Here is a 27,136-nt window from a genome sequence, read left to right on the forward strand (position 1 = left end):
AGAATTATATATACTAAACAGTAAGGATGTACTTTTAGGCTGACACTTCTTAAACTGTGCATAGCATTGCACCTAGCATGTTAGAAATGAACTGTATAGAAATATTCTAAAAGCATTCCAAAAACCCATGATAGACAGTTTATGAAAACTTTGTTTTTGGAGTACTGAAAAATGTGAGGCAAGTCCAGTGCAGTGGCACATGCCTGTAATCCAAGCTACTCAGGAGGTTGAGATGGGAAGATAACAAATCTGAGGTCAGCCTGGGCAACACACAGTAAGACCCTGTGTAAAAAAACAGAAAACAAAAGAAAAAAAAAAAATAGAAGCAATACAGAAATAAGATATTTCTAGGAAAGAAAGAACAAAAGAGAGGGGGAGAGAGAAAGAGAAGAGAGTGGGGAGGGGGGGAGGGGAGTAAGGGGGAAGGAAAGAAAGAAAAAGAAAGGAAGAAAGAAAAAAATGTGAGTTACAAAATGGTAAAAAAAAACAATATATGTTGGCTTAAGTGCTTAAAATAAAGTTGGAAAAAAATGTACCAAATCTTTAATAAATGTAACCTTTAAGGGATGTCATTATGGAAAATGTTCACTTTTTATACTTTTCTATTAATCTAATTTAATATGAATTACTTTTTTAAAATGAAAGGCAGTGGTTTATAAGTATGGATTCTTAAGATGGGTTTCTAAATCAAATGTTAGCATGGAAAATGCAGAATTTCAGAATAAAGAGTCCTTATGGTCCAAGGAGGTTTTCTGCTTGTTTGTTTTTTAAAGTATTTATCTTTTAGAGATCCTTACTGAAATATTTAGGGATTAAATAATAGAGTATTTGCTTCAATTTGTAGGATCTTTTGTAGACAACAGAAGATTGGCAATGAGTTGCTAATAAGTTGAGTTACTGGAATTTGGGGGTTCATTATACCACTTCAGTGTGTTTGAAAACTCCATTTAAAAACTTAAAATTAGTGCTTGCTTTGGTAGCACATCTATTAATACTAGAATAATACAGAGATCATTGAGACACCTGTGCAAGGATGAGATGCAAATTCATGAAGCATTCTATATGAAAAAAGATTTAAAGCCAAGGTGTGATACCTGAATAAAGCTACAGATACTAACACAGTCTTAACTGAATTAGAACACAATAGTTGAAATGGTTTATCAATAATCACCCCGATCTTTTCTGAGTAACATTTTGCTTCTACAAATTGATGGGATGCTATGATATTTATTCATTATAATAAATTTTGATAAAATGAAAGTTTTAGACTATGTAGTCTGTATGGAAATGTTATAATTTGGTAGAAAGCCACTGGTAAAGTTATTCTTTCTACTAGGTATCAAAGGAGTAAGGCAATTTTTGTCACCACCAATTAAAAACTTTTACGAAATAGGACTGTTATAAAACAATTAAACCTTGCAAATGCACCAGTCTCCAGGAAGAAAGTCCTGGAGGAAATTCTGCTTATTAAAATTGCAATTTTAGTTTCCATTAAAAGGAGAATAAGACAACAGAAGATGGGTTGGCAAGACAAATTATTTCTTAATGTCAGTTGAGCTTATTTCAAATGAGATAACGTATCTACACCAGGTTGGGTTCAGTACAATTTTGTCTCTTCAACTCATTTATCTAATTCAGTCATCTTGATTATAGCCTCATGGACTTCATTTTCAGAGAAAGAATTCTGTAACAAACAGCCTACACAACATACTGATTACTGAACAGTTAATTCTAATTAACTTGGGCATGGCAAGAGAATTTTGATAAAGTCTTAGAATACAAATATAGTCTGCTTATACTGGACTAACTTATATAAAAACCCACAGCACAGTCTCCAGACAAAACAAGAGAGTCAAAGAGATCTAATTTAAAGAAACAAATGAGAAAATTAAAATCACAAATAATTTATTCTTCTGTTAGAGTTGATACAGTTTTAAATAGCAACAAAGTACACAGTGGTGGAAAATTGGCACAGAACCTATAAGCATTTCAATCACAATAAGGCTGTCCATGCTTTATCTGCTCAAACTTGATGTCCATTTTCTACTGACAAAGTTGGAAAAAACCTATTCTTACCTTAAAACACACACATTCATATTCTCGCTCTCTCTCTCATACACACACACACACACACACACACACACACACACACACAGAAATTCCTCCTTTTGATTACAGTATGTTGAGAACAGTATATTCCACTTATTCAAATTTATGGCACCCCTTCTGTTTTGTTTCCAGTTAGAAGTGGGAAAAACCAATTCAATTATAAAGAATACATCTAATTCCCTGGGCACAGGCAACTGTGATGAAAATAGCAACTTACCTTTGGGCTAGATGTTTTCAGATTATGCTTAAATAACTGTGGTTAGAAATTTCTTAATGCATGCTTTCCAGCCCAATGCAATACCCTTGAATTTAGCTAAAATAATCAGGCACAGGACAATCTCAAATAATGATTAAATATGCCAAGCTTACAGAGATCTAAAATGCAACCTCTATGCTTTTAATACAGATCAGAAAAACCTCATCAATGAACATTTTCCTAAATATCTCTGTATTATATTAGCCAACATAAAAATGAGGGGAAATGTCCCTTTATAAATGGTAGTATTTCCAGTTATGAAAGTTAAAATAAAGATTTGGAAAGTGTTCTGAACTATTTTGTTATATAAACCAATTGTCTTTCTAATGTTTAAAAATAAAGTTACTGGATCAATGCTGACTTCTTTGATATCATTTATAAAATGTTTTGATATTACTTTCTAAGTTCCCTGATTACTCAAACAAGGTAAAATTAAAACTTTGTTATTGCTATTTTAGGAGAGGATTACCACTTCATTAACTTGAAACTATTACCAAAGACTCTTCAGATTCAACACAAAGTGACTCTTATTGCCTCATATTTTAAAACAGTATTATAAATGATCTTTATAAAAAAGGTTTTAATTCACAAAACTGGAAGGCTTTTTAAAAAATGTCTCTTTACTCAAAACTGTATCACAGTGCCCTTGATTATCTGACAGATAAAAGGGATTTGAATTTCCTCTATAAGAACATTAACAGTGGACATATGGTGTGCTTTGTCTTTTCCCTCACCTCTATCTTCGTAGTACACCATTTTGAGACCAGCACAGTCAAGCATCTACCACTCTAGTCCACATTAACAGAGGATTTCTGTATTCTGTCCAGTGCGTAGTGTACCGCCTTGCATATTCACCACATGAAATAAACATAATATACAAAATATTGCTGCTGTAAAAAGTGTACATTTCCCTCTTCCCCTTACAAAAAAAATCTGTGGAAAAGTATTAAATTCCCTTAACCTTCATAAACATACAAAGCTGTTCACACCTTTCAGTCTGTAACAGTCCATTTGAAACAGTTTGGAAATCACTGCAAATTGGTTATGTCATTGCATTTTCTGTCCAATGTTGCCATCTAGAGTAGAAACGTGAAATTGAATATTTTTGAGCTACTAAAGCCTTTTACAACTAAACCACAAAGGCTGCTTAATGATGAAACAGTCACTTATTCATAAGGTTTTTCCAAAAACTAGATGGAATGGAAGGAACTCTTCACAGGTAGGTGTCCACAGTGCTGAGGTGACAATATGGCTGCTAATAGATACTGGCTATTGGAATGTAAGTACTTTTTCACTGCTGGTAATTTCCATACTGTCCCTAAAAGATAAATTAAAAACAAAATAATTAGATAATAGTTTGACCTAAATTCATTTAGCACAGGTAATTACAGACAGACAATTTTTATGTTGTCAGAGTACTGCCAACAAACAAAATAGTTATATATTAGGTACATAGTATCCCTCTAATTTCTCCTGATATTATATTCAATAGCAAAGGAATTTCACAGTCCAAAATACCCAAGGGATTAGCAAATAAGACCAGAATAGTAGCTGTAACATAGTGGGAGTTTAAATGTTTAGCAAATTTTGTTTAATTGAACTGAATAGTGATACATGAAAAGTTCTAGTTCTATACTGATGTGGCAAATATTAGTGTATAAATAATACACTAATATGACAACCTTGTGAGTGTACAGCTTGTTATAACCACTAATACAAATCAACACCAAGAGTATTTGAGGTAAATGGCAAGTAAGAAGGGAAAGTTATCTGAGAGATAAAAGGTAAAGAACCTTCTATCAAACTAAAGAATTTAGGTCCTTTCCCCAAGGCCAACAAAGGGTCAGCAGAGGTATTCAGATAGGCAGCTGCGAAATAAAAATCAAGGACAATTTTGTTTTGTTTATGTAGTTGTTGTTTAGTTTTTGTTTTGGGGTTGAACCCAGGGGTGCCTAACAACACTGAACCATATGCCCCAGCAGCCCCCCTACTTTTTTTTTTTTTTTTTTAGTTATAGATGGACACAATATCTTCATTTTTTATTTGTTTTTATGTGGTGCTGAGGATCAAATCCAGTGCCTCACATGTGAGGGGCAAACACTGTACCACTGAGCTACAGCCCCAGCACTTGTGTGTTTTTTTTGAGACAGGGTCTCAGCTAAGTTGTTTAGGCTGGCTTTGAACCTGTGATCCCTCAGCCTCAGTCTCAGTCTCCCAAGTCACTGGAATTGTAGTTATGCCACCTAGTTTTTGTAATTTTTAATAAGGTAGACTTGTATACCTGGAGGGTGGCAGGATGGCAGAGAAAAGGAATACACATGGAAAAGGATATGATGAAGTAGCAAAATTCTGCAAGTAAGGTAAAAATATCCACTAGATACCTGTTAAGGTTAGTTTGAGAAGGAATACCTTTTTCTCCCAAAAAACAGGACAGGGGCTGGGATTGTGGCTCAGTGGTAGAGTGCTTACTTAGCATGCATGAGGTACTGGGTTCAACCACATATAAATAAATGAATAAAATAAAGGTCTATCAACATCTAAAAATTTTTTTAAAAAAAACAGGACATACTAGAAAATACATATTTTATTAAAGATATTCTTAAATGTGTTTAAAATAAATATTCATAAAAAGCATCTATTTTCCAAAAACAGTACTCACTGGAAGTCTGCATTACTTCCCTTGGCTAAACTTCTTCCTATAAGTCACACAGTTGTGACTCAAGAAAATATGCAAGTGATGAAATATTTCTGTACGATAACAGCACCCTGAAAATTTGTACTTCCACAGAAGCATATATATAAATACTTGATAACTGTTAAATGTCACCACATATAAAATGGACTACTTACTCTAAATACTATGTACTCTACATAATTATATTCAGTCAAATTTAAAGTTACTGTTCATACTGAATTGCTTATAGGCAAAATTATATTTTGGATTTCTTTACTCCGAAAAGAAAAAAAATGATGTGGGAAGTAAGACAGAATAGCACTGGCAAATGTTAATAACTGCTGAAGTTGCATAATAGTTTTATATATGGCCATTTATTATACTACTCATTTTAAATTTAAGATTTCTATATTAAAAAGTTTAAAATAAGAAAATAAAGGTTAAGGGGTCGGGGTTGTGGCTCAGTGGTAGAGCACTTGCCTAGCATGTGTAGGCACTGGGTTTGATTCTCAGCACCACATATAAATAAATAAAATAAAAGTTCACTGACAACTAAAAAAGAAAAATTAAAAAATAAAATAAAGCTTAAGGGGTTAGGGTTGTGTCTCAGTGGTAGAGCGCTTGCCTAGCAGTGTAAGGCCCTGGGTTTGATCCTCAATACCACATAAAAAAGTAAATAAAATAAAGGCATTGTGTCCATCTACAACTAAAAATGACTTTTAAAAAGGGTTAATTCTTAGCACACTGTAGCTTATTAATCCATTGTCACATTACCTAAATATTAAAGCTGAAAAGTTCTAACTCTGTTGCTAACTTTATATTTGAGTCTAAAACAACTCTGAAATTGTTTATTCACCCCAAGAGATGGGAGAGTATCATCTACCTCTTTAGATCACAATTTCCTTTGTGTTATGGGCTACATTAATTCCTACCTGATTTGTCTGTTATGATACAAAAATAAGAAAGGACATGAGAAAGGGCTTTTAGAATTATAAATCAGCAGGATAATGTGACCCTTGCCTGTAGTCCCAGTTACTTGAATGGCTGAGTCAGGAGGATTACTTGAGCCCAGGAGTTCAAGGACAATCTGGGTAACAGGATGAAACCCCCGTCTCAAAGAGGAAAAAAAAAATTATAAAACAGTGAGTTTCAATGCTGGAGGAAATGCTTCCTTAGTGAATGTGTGAAATGAGATTTAATGATGAAAGTTAGTTACCCAAATTAATGACATGAAAGTGGAAGAGAGGCTAAGAACTGCTATACTACAGAAATATGAGCTATGACTTATCTACTACATTATGAGCTACTTGAGGACAGGGAGCTTATCTTATCCACCTTCATGCCCCAAGTATTAAAGCGTCCCTCACAAGTAAGACATTTTCAGTAATATACGCCAAATAAATTATATCTAAGTAATTATAAACATTTACAGAACACATTGTTCATCACCATAATAAAGTTAAAAATGGAGAAAGAGGACTCTGAAATGAATAACTGAAGTATAATTATAGAACAGAAGATTAATTTATAAAAGTTCAGATAGGAAAAAAATTAGCATAGACTAAAACAATTAGAAAAATATTTCAGAGAATGTGGGAGCCTTACAAAAACACTAAGATTTGGAGAGTAGAGAACAGGGAGCAATTCTAATAGAAGGAATAGCTAACACAAAGTCAGGGAGGAAAAAAATATATACTGTGCTTAGGGAAGTAGGAAGAAAGAATGCAATAATAAGCAACAGCAACTAATGATTATTTTGTAAGACAGCTGAGAACATCAAGTTAACCCTTAAAGAACCTGAATAACCAAGACCTTACTATGTGTCAGACGTGTAGTAAGTCCTTTGTGGCTACCTAACACCTTCACAGCAAATATTATCTCCATATTATAGATGAAAAAATCGAGGTACTCAAAGTTTAAATAACTTTACCACACTCAACCATATTGCTAGTGCCAACCAAATCACAATCAAGCCTAAAAAAGTAGAACTATGTATCTGACACCAGTAGCAAATTCTAGGCAGTATAATGGGTTGTAAAAACAGGTTTTAGAGACAGAAGTCAATTTCTAGTAATAAACTTCACCACTTAACAGTTCTTGAACCTTGGACAAGAAATTATCTAAATTCCCTTGAGTCACAATTTTTTTATGTGACAAGGTGATTATAATCCCTACTTCAAAAGTTATCCAATAAGAAAATCCCATGAAAATGTTTTGCAAACTACTCAAGTACTAATATTAGTGGCAACAGTGGTAGAGTCCCCCCTTGTGCACAGAGGATACATTGCAAGACCCTCAATGGATGCCTAAAACTGGAGATAGTACCAAACCCTACATATACTATTTTCTTCTTACACAGACATACCTATGGAAAAGCTTAATTTATTATGCAGAGCAAGAGATTAATAACAATATAACAATAATAACATACTGTAATAAAAGTTATGTGAATATGATCTCTCTCTCTCAAAAAAGGTAAGACATAATATTTTAAGACTGTGGCTAACAGCCGATAACTGAAACCGAAGAAATCAAGGCCAGTGCAGGAGGACCACAGTATAGTAAACTGAGCATGAGTTTTTGTCGCTCAGAAGTTGTCATCCAGCCTCATCACTTCTTAGCTCTGTTATCTCGAGTAAATCAATCAAATTCTCCAAGTCTCAGTTTCTCTTGCTTTCTTCAATATTTTCAAAATTCCATTAACTAGCATGTCAAAAATTAATGAGAAAGAAAACAAAAATATAGTATGAAAGAGCCTGCCATGATGAATGAAGGTAAGATGATAAAGGTCTAAACAAAGATAAAGCAGAAGATTAGAAGTGGATGAATTCAAGAACTTTTCAGAAAGGAGAATCAGGAAAATTTGGTCACTTATCAGATGTGGGGAGGGAAGGAAGGGAGACTTAAATATTAAATACAATACTTGGCATTCTAGCTTGGTGACAGTACCCCTCTCTGAAAAGAATACTGAAAGAAGGAATAAGTCTGGGTGGAAAAAACTAGTGAGTTTGTTTTGGTTATACTGAATTAATAGACATATGATACACCTAAGTGGAGATGTTCAGTAGGCATCAGATTTTCAAAAGAGTAATTCAGACTAGAAATAGAGATTGGGGAGTTAATTGCATAATAAATTGAAATTAAATGTGAAAAAAAAAAAAAAAGATTGCTTAGTGAGAGGCAATAAGAAAAGTTCCTGAGCTAGAAAACTGAACAACCATCTTTAATTTCCTTCATTTAACTTACCTAATCACTTAAAAGTCCAACAGTTCTTCACAATAATTTTTAGAGGACTCCTCTCTATTCTTGTGATTGCCATTCAAATCTAGAAAGTAATGACCTTAATGCATTTACTTATACTTTATTCACTAATATTTATTGACTGTGTTCTGTCTACTAGGTAATGAAGACTCAACAATAATACAAACACATTGATGTCTTTAAAGAACTTACATTATGGGAAGTTAAATGTGACAATAAACAAAAACTAAATAATCCATCAACTGGAGACAAATGTTACACTGAAAAATTAAAAGTGTTTTTTTCTGGTCAAGATGGATTTATCTTCTAGCCTAAAGCAACAACAACAACAAATATATAAAAATATGAAACAACTATATTCAGAACACTGGACAGAGGCAACAAAGAACAACAATCCTGAGATGTAGAAAACAAATAAGATAAGCCCTCTGTACCACAGCTTATTGTCTTGAGAATGTCCAGGCTGTAGTGGATGGATGGAAACTGAGGCTGAGTCTGCCAGATGCTCTGAATTAAGGAGATAAAGCTTAAAGTCTGGAGAAAAAACAGGTAACTAGAGTTAAGAGAACAGTACTAGAGGAGAAAGATCTGCATAGAAAGAGCTATGGAAAGAATCCTTGAGCACGCAGCAGAGCACTGATACACAAATGAGTAAGAAAAATACCCAGGGTTAAGTAAGGAAAGAAACACACAAAAGAATTATAAGAAACAATATCTGGTATTCACATAGGGACAGAAATGGGACTTATTCTCTTTTGCCAGTCAGAGTGAAAAAGTCTTCATTCCAAGGTCACTAGGTAGAATACTCAAAAGGCTTTTACCTTTAAAAGTTGGAAACATTTAGACTAAGACTGGATAGTGCACTGGTCCTGCCTAAAAAAATTTTTAAAGGAAACCTGAAAAGACCAAAGAACTTCTAACTTCTTAAACCAAATCTCAAACAAAGTTCAAGAATATTTCTAGCAATACAAATATATCTATCCCCCAACAATGTAATAGTCATAATGTACAGAATTTAATCAAATAGTATAAAACATATAAAGGAAGAAAATGTGACCCATAATGAAGAGGAAACAAAATCAATTCATCGAAACTGACCCAGAAATGACAAGAATTAACAGAAAAGATATTAAAACAGATACATTTTTCTTTAATATGTTCAAAAATTTTAAGGAGACATGAAAGATATAAAAAGAACCAATCAAACTTCAAGAGGTGCAAATTATTATGACAGATGAAAAAAAATCTTGGGAAAAATTAAAAATGGAAGAGACAATAAAGAAAAGATCAGAAAACCTTAAGATATAGCAAAACCCAAAATAAAACAGAAAGAAAAAAAATCAAAAACAGAGGATCAGTGACCTTTGGGACAACTTCAGACAGCTATATATATATATATGGTGTTATAGTGAGAAAGGAGTATAGGGCAGAGATAGGAAAAATATTTCACCAAAAATTTTTCATGTTTGGTAGAAATCGAAAAGCTATACGCCCAAGAAGTTCAACAAATCCTAAGCTTTAGAAACATGAAGAAATCTATACAAGGAATTCTCCAGTTACAATGTGCAGAAGAGAAACATTTTTCACACAATTTCATAAAGGAAAAAACCTTATAAGCAGCTGGAGGAAAAAGACACAGTAAAACAAAGAATGATAGCAAATGCATCCTTGGAAACAATGTAAAGAAGATGACAGTAGAGAAACATTTTTAAAGTACTAAAAGAAAAAAAAAAAAACCTGTCAACCTAGAATTCTATACCCACAGATGATATCTTTCAAAAATGAAGGTAAAATAAATACTTTTTTAAAACTACAAAAGCTGCAAGAATTTATCACCAGATGATGTCTACATCATGAAATGGTAAAGGCAGTTCTTCAGGCAAAAGAAAAATGGTAGAAATATGGATGTACACACAGGAGGGAAAAAACACCAGAAACAGGAACTATGTAGGTAAGATGTAGATATACGATTTTTTCTTTTATTCTTTAAATAACTTTAAAGGATGAGTTTTTAAAGTAAATCCCATATAGTGTAGGGTATATAATATTTGTATAAGTAAAATGTGTAACACTAACATGAAGGATGAGAAAAAAGAAAAAAAAAGTAAGCTAATCTAAGGCTCTTATATCATAAATAAAATGGTTTAATTTCACTTCAAGTGACTGCCTGGACAAACACTGAAAATCGTATGCTAAAAATAAAAAAAACTAGTACAAAATATCACATATTGAATGATTCCTTTTATCTAAAAGGTATAGAATAAGCAAATCCAAAAAGAAAGAAAGTAAAGTAGCTATTGCCTGAGGGTGAGTGTTTAGAGGGAAATGAGTGGCTCCTAATAAGTACAGTTTCTTTCTTAGGTGGCAAAATGTCTAAACTGAAAATAGTGGTGATGGCTGTACACCTTTGTGGATATATGATAAAACATGGAATAGTACACTTTAAAATGGTGAATTGTATGATATGTAAATATATCTAAGTAAAGTTTATTCTTTAAAAACAGGGAAAAAAAATCAAAATAATACAGAAAAATAAAATAAAAATCAGATGTGACAAATAGGGAAAAACAAGATACTTAGTCATACCCACGATGTTAAATAAATTCATCAGGAAAACTAAAAATTTATGAGCCTTAAAAATGTAGTGCCAAAATTCATGAAGCAAAAATGGACAACACTAAAGGAGAAATAGAAAAATGTATCACTATAGAAAATATTTAATAATCCTTTCTCAATAATTAATATAATATGTAAAAAAATTAGCTAAGATCTGTAAGACTTAAACAATACTACAGCCAGGTGTGGTGGTGCATGCCTATAATCCTAGCTATGGGACACTGAGGCAGAAAGATCACAAATTTGACCCTGTTTCAAAAAAAAAAGTGGGAGTTGAGAGCAGGGATGCTGCTCAGTGGTAGAGTACCCTGTGTTCAATCCCCAGTACCAAAACAAAATGAAACGAACAATATCATCAACCAACCTCAGACATTTATAGAATATCCTTGTAGACCATATTCTGGACCATAAAACAGATCTCAATAAACACAAAAGAATTCAAGCCATAACAAGTATGTTCTATTATAATGACAAAATTAAATTAGAAATCAATAATAAAAAAAAATCTGGAAAATCTCCAAATATTTGAAAATGAGGTCATACACTTCTAAATAACTCAGATCAAAAAAGAAATAAAAAGTGAAATCAGATAGTTTAAACTTACTGAAAATGAGAATGGATCATATAAAAACTGTAGAATGCAAATTGAGAGCACTTATGTAGAAATAAACACCTAGATTAGAAAGGTCCTAAATCAATGAAGTTGAAACTCCCATCTTAAGAAAGTAGGAAAAGAAAAGCAAATGAAATCAAAGTTAAGTAGAAGAAATAATAAAATATCTAGCAGAAAGAAATAGAAAACAGAAGAGTAAGTGGGCAAAAGAAAATAAAACCAATAGCTAACTCTTAAAAGAGAAAAATCAATGATGTAGTTAAAATCACCCAGATGAGGTAAAAAGAAAAGATAAAAATTATCAATATCAGAAATAGAGATGTAATATCACTACAGATTCTAAAGTTATACAAAGAAATTATTCAACAGTAGAGATAAATGAACAAATTTCTAGAAGAAAGTTACCTAAGGAAAAATAGAAAACCTAAACACTCCTATAATTAATAAAGAAATTCAATTTGTAATTTAAAACTCTTTAACAAAGAAACTCCAAGTCCAAATCATGGGTGAATTGTCCTAAATATTCTAAAAAAATATAACTAATTTTATGCCAATTCTGTAAGAAAAATGAAGGGAAAATTTTTCCCAAATCACTCTATGAGGCTAATAGTAGACCTTGATCACAAAACTAGACTAAGACATTAGAAAGAAAACTTTAGTATTCCTCATGAAAACAGAAAAATTATATACCAAATTTTAGCTAATCAAATCCAATATATAAAAGGATAATACTAAATAAGGATGACGACTAAATAGGAGTATATCCCAAATAGGAAAGTTAATTTAAAATTTAAAGATCAAACGATGTTATGCAATGTATTAACAAATTAAAAAAAAGAAAACACAAAATCCCCTCAATAGGTAAGGAAAAATCATTTGACAAAACTCAAGCATTCATTCCTGATAAAAATGTTCAGGACATGACAAATACCTGACAAAAGATATCTACTAAAAAAAAAAAAAAAAAAAAGCCTTATATAGAATGAAGAAGAATGAAGAATGAAAGAACTGATCACCTCCCCACTGAGATCAAAAACAAGACAAAAAATGTCCACTCTAAATATCTTTATTTAACATTGTACTGAAGATTGTAGTTGAGGCAGGGAATATGGGAGGGCTGGGAGGGGCAGCAATCAGATTGGAAAGAAAAAAGTAAGATGGTCTTAATTTGAAGACAATATGATTTCTATGTAGAAAATGTGATATAATCTACCAAAAACAACTAGATATAATAAATGACACTAATAAGGTTACAGTTTGGATAAAATATCAATATACAAAATAAATTATGTTTGTATATACTAGCAACCTACTAGAAATTGAAGTTTTTTAAAAATTTACAATAGCATCAAAAATATAAATATTTATGGGATAAATCTGACAAAAGCTATGTTAAGATCTATACCCTGAAAACATAGTTCACTGAAAAACTACTTTTTTAAGGAATATATGCTATTTTCATAGGTTGAAAGACTCACTGATATCATGTAAATTTTCCCCAAACTATATACAGATTCAAGGCCATTCCAATCAAAATGCAAGCAGGCTTTTATGTAGAATTAATAAATTGATTATAAAATTCTTATGGAAATACAAAGAATCTACAGTGATGAAACAACTTTGATAAAAGAACAAAGTCTGAAAACTAGCACTACCTGATTTCAAGACTTATCACAAAACTGTGACAATGAAGACAGTATGGCACTGAAATGAAAATAGATCAAGAAAACAGAATACAGTCCAGAAATAGACATATGTTTATGGATAATTGATTTTCAGCAAAAGGATAACTCAGTAAAGAGTCTTCAACAGCTGAGAACATTAGCTATGCAGAAAACATGCAAACTTCAATTAATATTCTGTTATCATATCAATAAATTAACTCAAATTGGATCATAGACTTAAAGGTAAAATCTAAAAATATACAACACCAAGAAGCATTAAGAGAAGCAAGTGGGGAGCTAATAAAAGCAATGACACAGATGGATTCCAAATCTTACTAGGTCAAGGCAAATTTTTGAGCAATAAACATGAGGGAGAAATACCTCTGCTAAGTGTGCCTGAGAGTAAAAAAGAGAGAAAGAGAGAAAATGAGAATATTCCATTGCCATATTTCAAGATGTGTTTTACGTATTAGAGTAACTGATAAACTATGCTAGCATTCTATAAAAAGACTTAAAAGTAATGAGGGACGGAAATATGAACTTTCAAGCGAAAAATATTTAACTCAATCAACAATGAACAAACAAGGTGACTATTCCACAGCTGGCCCAATACTTACCTGGTCATATCCATAAGGCCTCTGCTGGGGTGGTTGGGGTGGTCCAGGCTGTGTTGGTCTATATCCCCCATACTGCTGACCTTGTCCCTGTGGATAGTTAGGATACTGAGGACCTGGACCACCCTGTGAAGGACCTACAAAATAATTAACAAAGAAAAGTCCAAGTAAAAATACAGTAAGTTCCTAGAACATGAGAAGGGTTTAAAATTAGATGTTACTATATTTTTATAATTTAAGCTACAAAGGACAATTTGGTACCATAATTTTCCAAAATGTCTTGTGAAATAAATTTCAATGGTTGAAAGAGTGAAAATATTCTAATGCTGTTTCAGTGAAACTATTGTGTTATGTCCTAGATATTACTAAATGTATAAATTACAATGGGGAAGACTCAGGGAATTATAAAGTATAATAACAAAATTAATTTGCACACTGGAAATTTATAATTTGTGGCTGGAAATTTAACTGATACAAGCAAGAAACAAAAGAAAAAGATGTAGATTCAAGGAAAAATGATGAAATAATTTCTGAATACAGACTGATCACTGATGATATTTATAACTGTAAGACTCCAGATTAACATTTGCAATCACCAAAGGAATCCTATGGCTATACTCTATATTAATAAATTTATTATGACAGTATTTTAAAATAAAAACTAAAGATCTGAAAAGCAACAGGTTGCATATGAAAATCTGATTCAGAACTAGTATATATACACAATGGAGTTCTACTCAGCCATAAAGAAGAATGAAATAATGGTATTTGCTAGTAAATGAATGGAAATGGAGGAAACCATGCTAGATTCAGAAATAAGCCAGATTCAGAAAATCAAAAGCCAAATATTTTCTCTCATATGTGAAAGCTAGGGTAAAATAAGGGAAAGAAGGTGGCAGAGAAGGAAATTGGGTATCAGAAAGATATATGGTAGATCAGTAGAGTAGAAGGGAAACAAGAGGGAGGGAGAAAAGAAGGGAAAGGGATAGAAATATGGAATGAATTTAACAATAGCCTGTTACGTACATGTATAAATGCACCAAAAAAAATTTTGCCTGTGTATATATGTAGAAAATATCAATCAAAAATACATAAATAAAGTAGTGAAAGGAAGAACAACAGAGGAAAGAGAGAATAGGGGGAGGGAAATGGAAAGGAAAGAAATGGAGAATGAAATAAAAATCCTTGCATGTCTTATCTTGTCAAAATGAACCTAAATATTATGCATAATATTAATGCCCTAATTAAAAAAAAAAAAAGCTTACTCTAAGAATCAATCACCTTTAACACTTAACCCAAGAAAAATTATTTCAAGTTCCAGAGATGGCAAGGGATTGATTTGGTGTGCTAAACAAATATGTCTATTTTAGAAATTCTACTATTATCTACTGTAAAGAATACTTTATAAAGCATAAGCTTTGACACTTAAATGTTTCCTGCCAGTCATTCAAAACCAGTCATAAAAACAATGACTATAGAATTCCATCATCTATTATTTATTTACAATATAGTCATTTATTAAAACTAAATTTTCTATTAAATTAATGTTTCTTTAACCCTCTCTAAGCAATTGTTTTTCTTACGTCAATGAATTCACCTGACTTAGCCGCATCACATTTGTTCTTCTGCAAAAGCAATAAAATCAGAATATTCTATTTACTCAAATACAAACACTAAATAGTTATGAAGGGGATGGGTAAGCAAGTTCCTTTGTTTGTTTGTTGTCATTTTGTTTGTTTTGTATTGGGGACTGAACCCAGGGTGTCTTTACTACTGAGCTACATCCCAGTCCTTTTTATTTTTTATTTTGAGACAGGGTCTTGCTAAGTTGCTGAGGTTGGTCTTGAACTTACAATCCTCCTGCTTTAGCCTCCTGAGTTGCTGGAATTATAGGTTTGAGTCATCCTATGCAGCTGCTTTGTTAATAAAAAGAATAAAGCCATGGGCTATTTCTAAAGACATATCTAGAATCAAGGAATCATGACTTCTCTTCTTTGGGAATATATCTGATTCCCAGTATCAGTTCTAATGTTTATGTTGAAGAGGCAAGAGAATTTCATCCTGACCTTGAATTTTTAGATTTTTTTTATAATAGGCAGACAAAGATGCCCACAGAAAAGCAGAGTTTAAATCAATTACTACAAACAGTAAGTTATTACTGATGTGAAAAAAGAGATCAAGTTAGCAAGAGGTGGTAGCAGTATTAATAAGCAGCTACTACCATGTCATTAATTTATTTTCCAACATGAGTAAAGTAGCCTGAAATGAAAAACTGAGACAGCAAGTGCTCATCATTTAATGGTACTTATTTATTTATTTTTGGTACAAAGAATTGAACTCAGAGAAGCTTAACAACTTCAAAGTCACATTCCCAGTCCCCTTTTTACCTATATTATTTTGAGACAGGGTCTTGCTAAGCTGTTGAGGCTTAGCAAGAATTCTCTATCCTTCTGCCTCACCCACCAAGCTGCTAGGATTACAGGCATGTGCTACCACGCCCAACTCAATGTAAACCTATGAATTTTAAAAAATAATTCTTATAAAACTAAATGTTAAATATCCACTTTCATATTTCAAAACATTAATCATCACATTTTGGGGCAGGAGAGGAATAAAATTGATAGAAGTTATTACCATAGCCCTGCTGCTGTCCTGGATAGCCCTGCTGCCCTGGGTACTGCTGCTGCTGAGGGGGATATCCTTGTTGTGGAGGGGGTCCCTGGTAAGCATCCTGTTGTTGGCCATATTGTGAATTTCCTATAGGATAATTGAAGAGGAAAAAAAACACTGAGAAGTTTGCTTACTTAACTTCTTCCCTCTAAGATGCATAGCCAACAACACAAGAACAAAATAAAATGCCATATTGATTTTTAAAAGTTAACAAAACAAAGAAAAAACTCAAACCAAACAGAAGGATTTCGGCCAAACAAACTGCAGTTAAAGCCAATTTTGCAAGGTTGAACTGCAGCATTTTCAGCGTCTCTGCCATACGAGCATTACATTTACTGGAACATCACAGTCATAAGATCATGACTATGCTAAATAAAATAAAAAAGACAAAATTAAAGACAGCTACAAGAGCACACACTAGCTACACAAAATCAGCAAGCTGTTTCCTAAAGGCACTATACTTATATGTAAAATTATACATATGTAAACACACACGAGGAAAAAAAATTGGACTGATGGATTTATGTTCAAATAGAAAATTTCCACTGAGGAAAAAATTATTTTTAAATGTTTTAGTCTTTTTATTGTTGTTAGAAATGGCAAGTCATGGTTATACATTTTAAATATTTGTAAGGAAATTATTTTGATTGTTTTGGGCTCCCTGTAACTTTTAAGACAGCCAGCAACTAGTATTCTACAAGAGCTTTGCATGGGTAGAAGTTGTCTTATGCAAGAATTTTCATTCCTGTAGAAGGGGATATATATGTATGTGTGTGAAGGTATATAGATACCTCCTTCGTAGTAATGTTGTGAGGAATCCTCATAAGGCCTATCGTAGCCTTGTTCAGGATACGACGGTTGCTGATAACCGTAATCATTATGACCTACATCAATTCGACAAGAGACAGGAAGAAACGTTAATGGCCACTGAGTGAAAACCCTAAAAATATTTAAACTTTCAGATAAAATTGAAAAAAAGAAAAAGAAATGGAAATACATAAAAAATAATTTCAATTGCATTAGCCAAATATTTACCAATGTGACTGTTTTCATATTGAGATAACGTGCAACTTTTTTAAAGCAAAAAGCAGTAGTTCTAGAAACATTACACTTATATATAGACTTGACTCTGACATTCCTCATTGAGGAAGGAAAAACTTTATCTTCTTTTAAAAAAAAGAGAGAGAATGAAAGCATTTAGGCCTTTCACATGTAAATAACTTGAATTAAATTAGAATGAACAAAAGAAGCAATTATCATATTTTGTCAAACACCTGTTCTGCTGGTCTCCAATTCCACAGCATATGCTAAAAACAATGCAAAATATAAAAGAGCTCCATAACTTTTTTCCCCTGAAAGAAACTAAAACAATTTTTCACAATCTTAACATTTTCTCACATAATCTCAAAGTGTTTTCAGGTACAAAAATATATTTAATAATGCTGCCACTTTAGAAGTCTTTAGAAAATATTTCTGGAGTATCATAAACATATACCTTCTTAAAATTAATAGTGTTAAATGCTAGAGTACACCTTTGGTTTTATGAAAATAACTGGATTCTATTTTATCCTTTTAAATAAATTTCACTGATTACAGGAAAAAACCTTTCAAGTTGCTAAAATATGAACTAAATTTTACAAGAACGCCTAATTACAAAAGGAAGAATATAGTTAATGAATAAATATTATACTAGGTGCGCTAACATTTGAATATTCCCAAGCCAATACATAAATATATGGCAAACTGTCCTATAGGCTTTGTATATCCAGTGGCCTGTTTTTGTAAAAAAGTTTTATTTTAATATAGTCACGTCCATTCATTTAATATTATGTCAAACTGTTTTTATGTTACAGTAAGAATACAGAGGTTGAGACCAAGACCATATATCCTAAAAACACTAAAAAAAATTACTATCTGGTCCTTGTATAGAAAAAGCTTGCCAACTCCTCATCTACATAAGTATCTGGACATGGGGAAAAAAAATATCTAGTGCTATTTAAGAAAATAACTGTTGCTATAAGTGGAATATTTATGTACATATCAAGACATGTTTATATACATTATTGTAAAAATGATACTGTGCAAATAAAAAATCCACTAATATAATAAAACAAAGTACAATAACCTTAAGGTTTTGATATTTACAAAAACATACCTATTTTGAATAGGCAGGTCATATTTATAACAAGGCAAATTTCACATTTCAGGAAATATTTAGGATCCAAAAAAATAAGCTCAACTAAATTATTTAAAAATAAAACAAGTAAAATAATCATTTATTTCAACAGATTTCTTAATAAATATAACAAAGTAATTTCAACTCCTTAAAATACCTATAGTCTATAATAAACTTACTAAAATTTTTTTAAAAAAACTTAACACCATGTGTACATATGAAATGAAAAAGGAAAAAAGTCAACATTCTAAATAATTCATGGCAAGAAAATCTGAGATCAAAAAATACATCATTCTGTAACCAGGAATAATCCATATATGTCATTATCACTAATAAACACTTAATGATTTAAAATTTAATAGGTATTTGCTCTTCCTGTACAGTCAGAGCTTCTGCAGTAAAAATCAATGTCTTTAATGTACCAATGTACCTTTCTTTATATTCATACAAGTTTCACTAACTGTAGGAAATAACATTTCAAGTTGCTAAAATCTGAACTAAATTTTACAATGCCTAATACAGAAGGAAGAATATAGTTAATTATACTCAGTGCTCTAACATTTGGATACTCCCAAACCACTTCATAATTATTTTACAGGTGAAATAATTTTTCAAATATACCAAATTATATCTTCTTGCTAGTTTACATTAGTATCTAGTCAATAGCTCCTAACACTTTAGTCTTAAAATTCTTAGTTTCTCTGCTAAGTAACTTAAATATGCCAAAGGAGTTTATTATAAATGAATCTTCTGGCAAATCACTTCATAATAAAATCACTTTATAATATAACTATATCCTAACTTATCACCTCTACAGATTTGGATTATTTTTTCTTCAAAATTACATGATAAAAATTTTAAACAAAGAAATACTGAAAGAGCTGCACAGTGAAGATCCACTTGGATCCTTTGATTAATACTAATTAGATTTTCTTAAACTACAATCTTCTTTACTAATCATTTTTTCACAATTCACCTTCCCTTTAAACAAAAACAAACCCACTAAGCTGAATAACTAAAAATCTGGTTTCTAAATATCTTGCTTACTCTACTAAATCTCTCTCTCCATATACACGTATACTAAATCTATAAATACCTATATATCCTGTGATAGTTTAGTCCCCCAAGTTCTTCTGAAATCCAACACTAACATATATATATAGATCATTGCTCTTTGAGAAGTATGCAATGTTAACTAATATTCAAGAAGTATATTTTCTATGTATTTATACCATGCATAAAAAAGTAAACCAATAGCTGAACTTTATAGTATGAATTGTATCTTGATAAAGTTGTTATTTTAAAAAAAGTCAATCAATAATATTTGCTTCAGTTCAAATGAGCAATCATGGATATAAAAGGATCCTCTTTTATATTCAAAATAATTCCAATAACAGAATGTGATTCCTGATGGTACCAATGGAATAGCTACTCAAAATATACTTTGAATTAGATTATAAACTAATGCTGTTACTTAAATTACTGCAGTGTTTCTAAATTCAGAAGAAACAAATTGATAGTTTCTTCATCTTCACTGTCTACATTAATATTGGGCAGGGATAGAAAACGGGAAGGTTAATGTTAGGAGAGATTACCATCAGGGTAATATTGCTGGTTCATGCCTTCTGGAGGACCTTGTCCACCATGACTGTATTGGTCCCCATAATAGTCTTCCTGGCCTGAGTACTGCTGTGGTGGGCCTGAAAAACCACAACCAGTCAAGATGTAAATAATTTGTTCTCTATGTCATCAAAGGCTTTCTAACTGATGTAATGAGCAATTATTACTCAGATGTAGATTCCCCTCCAATACTCTGGCATTTCTGGTACTTTTAATTATTCATATATACACACATACATAGAAACACAGCAATTCCACATACCACATTTACTAAAATTAAAGTTAAGACCATACATGTAATATCCAACGATACTAGGAAAAACAAATACTGACTTCTTAAAAAGAGGTTCAACTTGGTAGGAAATTAATTTCTTTTTTATTTTGATATCAGAGCACATCAAAACAAAATTGGGCTTGTTCCTGGCCATATATTCTAAATTTCTAAAAAAGAGTATTTCCTGCTGCAAATCAGTGAGCTTCTGATATAAAATTTTATGATGTAATTTTTTCCACAGAAAACAGTAAGTGAAAAGCTGTATACCAGGAAGTTCCTTTTCACTTCAAGACTCTCGGGACCCTTTGTACCTACTATATCCTCTGTCTTTGGAGGTGGGGGAATAACAACAAAAAACCCTGACTTTGCCTAGACAAAAAGTTCACTAAATTCAAAGCCTTTCAACTACTGTTATTAACATCAAATAGGAAATTCTCCAAATGGAATCTTACCCTGCTGAGGTGGTCTATAGGGAGGAATCTGTCTCTGACCCATCATATGATTGCCCTGGTTAACTTGACCCATCATTCCCATAGGTGGCTGCTGTCCTTGGTAATGCTGCCCACCTCCCTGTGGCATATTGTATTGCTGAGAAGGGGGCTGCTGATGCATCATTGGTCCTGAAAATAAATCAAACATTATGCACATAATTTTTTTAAAAAAGTTTTTAGATGTTGATAGACCTTTATTTTATTCTTTATTTATATGCGGTGCTGAGAATCAAACCCAGTGCCTCACACATGCTAGGCAAGTGATCTACCACTGAGCCACCACCTTGGTCCACTGCATATAGTTTTCTGCATATAATGTTAGCATCCTAAGAGAATTAAAAGATTCTTTTACAATATAATACAAAATATATAATAAATGTAATAAAATTGATCTAAAATAAAAGTAAGTCTTTGAATTAAAGCTCCCACACATAAAAAATTTTTAAAAACACAAATAAGGAAAAACAACCAGTCTATAGTAGTCAACCCCTGAAAGAGAACTGTAGTCATTCAAAAAATAAATAAATAAATAAAGACAAAATGGATAAAATATCTTGAATGTATATATTTTCCATGTACAATACGGTATCTATACCATCTTTGAAGAAAAATATACACAAGTCAGTAGTCAAACCAAGGGAAGAAGCCAAATTCCTAGAGTTCTATTTTGTTTTATTTTCAGTAACCACTTAATAATGATAGAAAGGGAAATTATACAAACATTTACAAATACATTAGTAGAATTTCACAAATTTAATTTTAGGACAATTTATGGTAAGGAATGGGGAGTGAACCTAGGGGTACTCTACCACTGAGTCACATCCCAGTTCTTTTGATTTTGAGACAGGGCCTTGCTAAGTTGCTGAGGCTGCCCTTGAATTTGCACAATCCTCCTGCTTCAGCCTCCTGAGTTGCTACCAGTCTACTGTTTATACAGCTACATATACTCCCCCTTGACTGTCTTGGGGACAACAATGTAAGAAGAAAGTATAAAAGGCAAAGAAAGATTAAAGAGCGTGTAACAGTTTTACAGGAAAACCTGCCTAGAAGAGCCAAGAGCTCATCATTTCATTATTTAAACAAAAAACTAAAAACAATGCAAAGCAAGCTCACCTTTTTAAATGTATTTCTGACCTATCACAGGAATAACAAAGTAAGCAGAAATACTTCACCTCCTTTCTAATGTGAAAAAGGAATGTTCTATCAGAATTAACTTTTTTCTCCTATTCATCTTCTGTTCTACATTTTTTTAAATTCTTTTTTTCCTTCTAATTTTACTACTGTAAGATAAGTCTTTTCAAAAGTTACTCTGGGACCTTTCTTTCAACAAGGTTAAAAACTCTTAATAGTAGGGACCAGGTGGCTCAGTGAGAGTAAAGAGGAAGAGAACTTAACATTGAATGCAGAGCTACACTGCCAGTTACATGCTTTCACATTCATTTCCTATAAGCTCCTAAAAAGTACCAAAAAACAATCCCAACTTTCAAGTTTTTAACCAAGAAATCCAAGGATGAAGATTATACAACTAACAGATATTAGTTGGGTCTAAGACAAATCTCAAATCTGATTTCAAAGCATAGGCCTGTTCCACTATTTTTCATTGGCTCTATTCAAAATAAGCTATAACAAAGTTTGCAGTTCAAAACAAGTTTTGCCATAAAAAAGTTCTAAAACACTAATGAACTTAATTGAGGATACAATTCAAAGTATATTTTGTATATAATTAAGAGATGAACACAAATAGACACAGGCAACCTGACTGGGTGTTTGTGTAATTCATTTTCAGGAAATGAAGGTTTTGCTGTGTCTTTCTTCTCCAACACTGTCTGAAGACCTCTTGCCTTAACTGAAAGTAACAATACAATATTCTATACAAATAAAACATAACAATACATATTCTATGCAATGGAACCAAAAAAGAAAGAAAAACCATAATAGCCGGGATGGTGGGGGGGGGGAGGGACCAAAAAGATACATAATAAAATTCTAAGCTTTGCTCTAAAGCAGAAAAGTAATTCTAGCTTAAGCCCTAGACAGCAAAGATCCATCCTGCTTTATCTTTTGGGACTGTCAGCAGTTCCAATCCCAAAGAGCTCAATTATCACTGTTCCTTTATTCTCTGTCACTTTCCTCTCTCTGAGGATCCTAACATCACTCAGGATCAAGCCTAAAACCAGAGAGAGAATGAATGGGCTTGCTCTACTATAACAAGGTACTTTTCATCGTTTCCTTGAAGACTTACCCACTAAAGATAAGAAATTATGATTTTATAACTTCAATTCTGATTGTTTAGGAAATATTTTCCTTACAATAAAGAAATATGCTACACTGGTAATGTGTATCATCTCCTGAGACACTAATGAAAGTAAGATCTAAATTTTAAAAGACTACCCCAAAATAAGTTTCAAAAATATACACTATAGAGTAAAATAAAACTACAAAATGAGTATTCAAAATAACCATTTTCTGCTACAATAGCATTATACATTATTATAGGCTTAAGGGATATCCCTTGTATTTTACGTAAGCCATTTTGATGTTAGGATGCACTACGAAATATAATACATATATGAAGACTCTACTAATATCTCAATTACTTAGGATATACTTTTTTGCAAGGACATAAAATAAATACTCATCATTACCATGCTACCAACTTCCATTTTGAGTTTTACAGCCTTCTAGATATTCTACAGAGATAATAACCTATTATCTTAAACACATATTAAATATTCCCCAAATTACTGTACTTTATATTACAGGAATTCTTTATTCCAATGAAATGGTTAACACTTAGTTTTATCTTAGAATTTTTTACAAAAGAGTAAGTTGAGGATCAAATTTGAGTACTTCTTGTACAGACCATGGGCCCAAAGCCAAGTGGTACAGGACATGACAGGAATTATCAGTCTCAGTGACTTACAATTATACAGACCAAAAAGAAAAGAGTCTTTACAAATATTGTTTTAATTAATCTGTGAAGAGTTTTGAATAATTTTTAAAAATATTCTGTGTACATATTCACATATTCATATCTGTAGATGTATACCAATACACTAAACTTCTAAAAACTGTTTCTAAGGATTATTTCAACAATATGGTTAAAAAAGATAACTAACATTTAATGAGCACTTATTATGAGCCAAGAACTAAGCTAAAAGTTTTATATGTATTATTATCCTCCCAAAACCTTATGAAAACAAGTTGACAGTACTATTATCAACTTAATTTTCCTAAAAGAAATTTCTTCAAATGACCAATAACTATAAGAATCAGCATTGATTCTGCAATGAAACTGTGTTGACAATCACTATTTTCATGTCCATATTTTATCATTTATTATTCACATTTTACTACTTGTTCCTTAACCACATATTCTCGAAATAAACCATTTATAGCTCTCAAATATAATACTAATAGTTTGCAAGAGAAAAATTCCTGTATTCTAGCAAGCTCAATTAGCTACCCTACTACATGTTTAATGAGTCATTTAAAATAAAAAAGATTCTTTACATAACTAAATTGTACATCTGTCCACATCAAGAATTATAAATAGTTCATAGTCAGATGTTCAGACACAATATCAAGGATAAAAGAACAAAAGCTGAGTAAGAAAATGTAGAATCATCCCAGAAACTTAGTAGTTAGGCACAAACTTAGCTGAGTTACCTAAATAACCAATGAAAAAAATGAAACCATGATAGACTTTAGCTAGTAAAAAGAACAGCTCATTAAGCAATACAAACTTTTGTGGCTGGGTGCAGTGGGGCATGCAATCCCAGCTATTTGGGAGGCTGAAGCAGGAGGTTGTAAATTTGAGAACAGTCTCTGCAACTTAGCCATAATTTGTCTCAAAATAAAAAATAAAAAGGAGTAGGGATGGATGTAGCTCAGTTGTAAAATTCCCCTGGGTTCAACCTATGTGGAGGAGGGGGTAGAGACAAACTTTTTAATAACATGAAATTTTTACAGAAATTCTCAGAAGTATTAAAAGTAAAGAACAAATCATCAATAAGTTTTGTTATTATAATTTGTTTTTTCAGTGACACAGATCATCTTTAGATGCAGTTATTCACATTACCCTTCCTTAAAGCTGTGATTCTCAGTCTTAAATGACTGTTCTCCATAGGACATTTAACAAAATCTGGAGAAATTTTTAGTTGTCACAACTGGCAGGGTTGGGGCACAATTGCCATCTAGTGTGTAGAGTAAAGAAATACTGATAAACATTCCATAATGCACTGGAAAGGCTCCTCCAACAAAGAATTATCCACCTCAAAATATCAATAAAGCCGAGTTAAGAAATCCTGATTTTCTCAAGGGCATAATTTTAATTCACAGGCATCTTTACAAACTGGGCTGGGAACTAGGCTATTTAGCTTCCTCGTGATTGAGAAATGGGAAAGGATGTGTTGTGAATTAATAAATCCAGCAAAATAAAAGGTTGCACTATTCAGACAATTTCTTAAAGGATTCCTTTTAAATAGTTTCAACTATATTATGCAATAATAATTCAAAAAAAAGTCACTGGTAAACATCCGTTGTTCACTGCAATGAATTCTAAGGTCTACATTTATGTGGCACATGTAATTCTGTTGTGAAGACCCTAAGTTACCCAAGCAGATAGCCATGGAGGTAGAGTACATTAGCACACCTAGCTTTGTTACTGAGCATGAAAGCACATAATTATGAACCATCTGGCAGAGAAGAGATTATTCTAACCAGAAAAATTCTGAGGGAATGAACTGTAAATAAGCAAGACTTTCGATATTTGTTAAAATGTTTTTTGTAAAACATACACTTAACATACAACAAGCTAACTGCACTCCTGGGTATGTATCCCAGCAAAATAAAAATTAATGTCCAAACCAAAAATATAGACATGTATATGATTACCCATAGCATCTTTATTTTTAAAAACCTCAAAACTATAAACAACTAAAATGTTCCTCAATAGATGAAAGGTCAAACAGTAGTACATCCATACCATGGGATATTACTCAGCAATAAAAAGAAACTTCTGCTACATGCAACAATTTGGATAAAACCAAAAGGTATTAATTATGCTGAGTGAAAAAACTCAATCTGAAAAGGTCGCCACTGTATGTTTCCATTTATTCAATGTTCTCAAAATGACAAAATAAAATGGAGGAAAGAGTAATAGGGGCTTCCAGCATTTGGAGCTATGTGGGGCCAAGGTACACAGAACATTTCTATCTTTGCAACTTCCTGTGAACACATTCGAAAACTTCTTGTTTTAAAATAATGAACCTGAATTCTGCTCAGTTACTATTTTAAGTCAAACTCATCTGGATTGTTTCCCAGACCCAGAAGATTTTAGAATCGCTGACAATTATCCATTTTACCTGACTGTTAACTGACAAGTCCTTCCTTGAATGACAGCTGATAGATAAGACCAGAGAGAAGAATGTTGTTTTCTAATTTGTTATGGCAGGAGAATACATATCTAACTAATCAGTCAGTTAACAAATAAGACAAAGTAGTAAACAAAATAGTTCCTAACTTTCAAGAATTTAGAGTCTAGGGAAAATTAAATAATTATTTTATATGTTATATAACATCATAATACTTATTACTATATTAAATAATAAGGTATATGTACACATATATACACAACACACACATACATATATTCAACACACACGTAAGAGATTTACTAAGTTGGGGATTCTTATAGCTCCTGAGTCTGGATTAGGGTATGGGTTCATGGGCCAGGGATAAAGACTAGAGACTGATATCAACCACATGGGCAATCAATTAAATCTACATAATGGAGCATTAATAAAAAAATCTTTTAATATCAAGGCTCAGATGAACCCCACTGGTAAGCAATACTCTGTGTATCATCACATATCCATGCCAGGAAAGAATGCATCCTGATTGCTTCAGGAGAAAATAATGTGAACGCTGCAACTGGTACCACTTCTGGGGTCTGCACTTTGCACTTCTTCCTTGGGCTAATGTAAATCTGTATTCTTTCTCAATAAATCCTATCTATGAGTATAACAGCATTCAGAGAATTCTGTGAGTTCTTCCAAAAAAATTATTGAACTGGAGGATGGGTTTAGGGAACCCTT

General features: G+C 32.2%; 1 protein-coding gene and 1 non-coding gene across 4 annotated transcripts in view; one reads left to right on the forward strand and one right to left on the reverse strand.

The window, feature by feature from the left end:
• Positions 1-964: 964 nt before the first annotated feature.
• LOC124965909 (U6 spliceosomal RNA) lies at positions 965-1,068 on the forward strand. Its single transcript, XR_007105288.1, has one exon. It is a non-coding gene; the product is annotated as a U6 spliceosomal RNA (small nuclear RNA).
• An 806-nt stretch (positions 1,069-1,874) lies between these two features.
• The window catches only part of Ss18 (SS18 subunit of BAF chromatin remodeling complex), a 78,213-nt gene continuing 52,951 nt past the window's right edge, over positions 1,875-27,136 (reverse strand). Inside the window, exons 6-11 of one of the 3 annotated variants that reach the window (XM_047526611.1) lie at positions 21,000-21,167; positions 20,249-20,353; positions 17,269-17,361; positions 16,442-16,564; positions 13,811-13,944; positions 1,875-3,683 (exon numbers count right to left, since the gene is read on the reverse strand). In XM_047526611.1, the coding sequence (XP_047382567.1) occupies positions 3,657-3,683; positions 13,811-13,944; positions 16,442-16,564; positions 17,269-17,361; positions 20,249-20,353; positions 21,000-21,167 (650 nt within the window). In that variant the 3' untranslated portion in view covers positions 1,875-3,656. The remainder of the gene's footprint in view (positions 3,684-13,810; positions 13,945-16,441; positions 16,565-17,268; positions 17,362-20,248; positions 20,354-20,999; positions 21,168-27,136) is intronic. The other 2 variants (XM_047526612.1, XM_047526613.1) reach the window with 2 other exon arrangements.

Source organism: Sciurus carolinensis, chromosome 15 (genome assembly GCF_902686445.1).
Source record: "Sciurus carolinensis chromosome 15, mSciCar1.2, whole genome shotgun sequence".
NCBI classification, from domain to species: domain Eukaryota; kingdom Metazoa; phylum Chordata; class Mammalia; order Rodentia; family Sciuridae; genus Sciurus; species Sciurus carolinensis.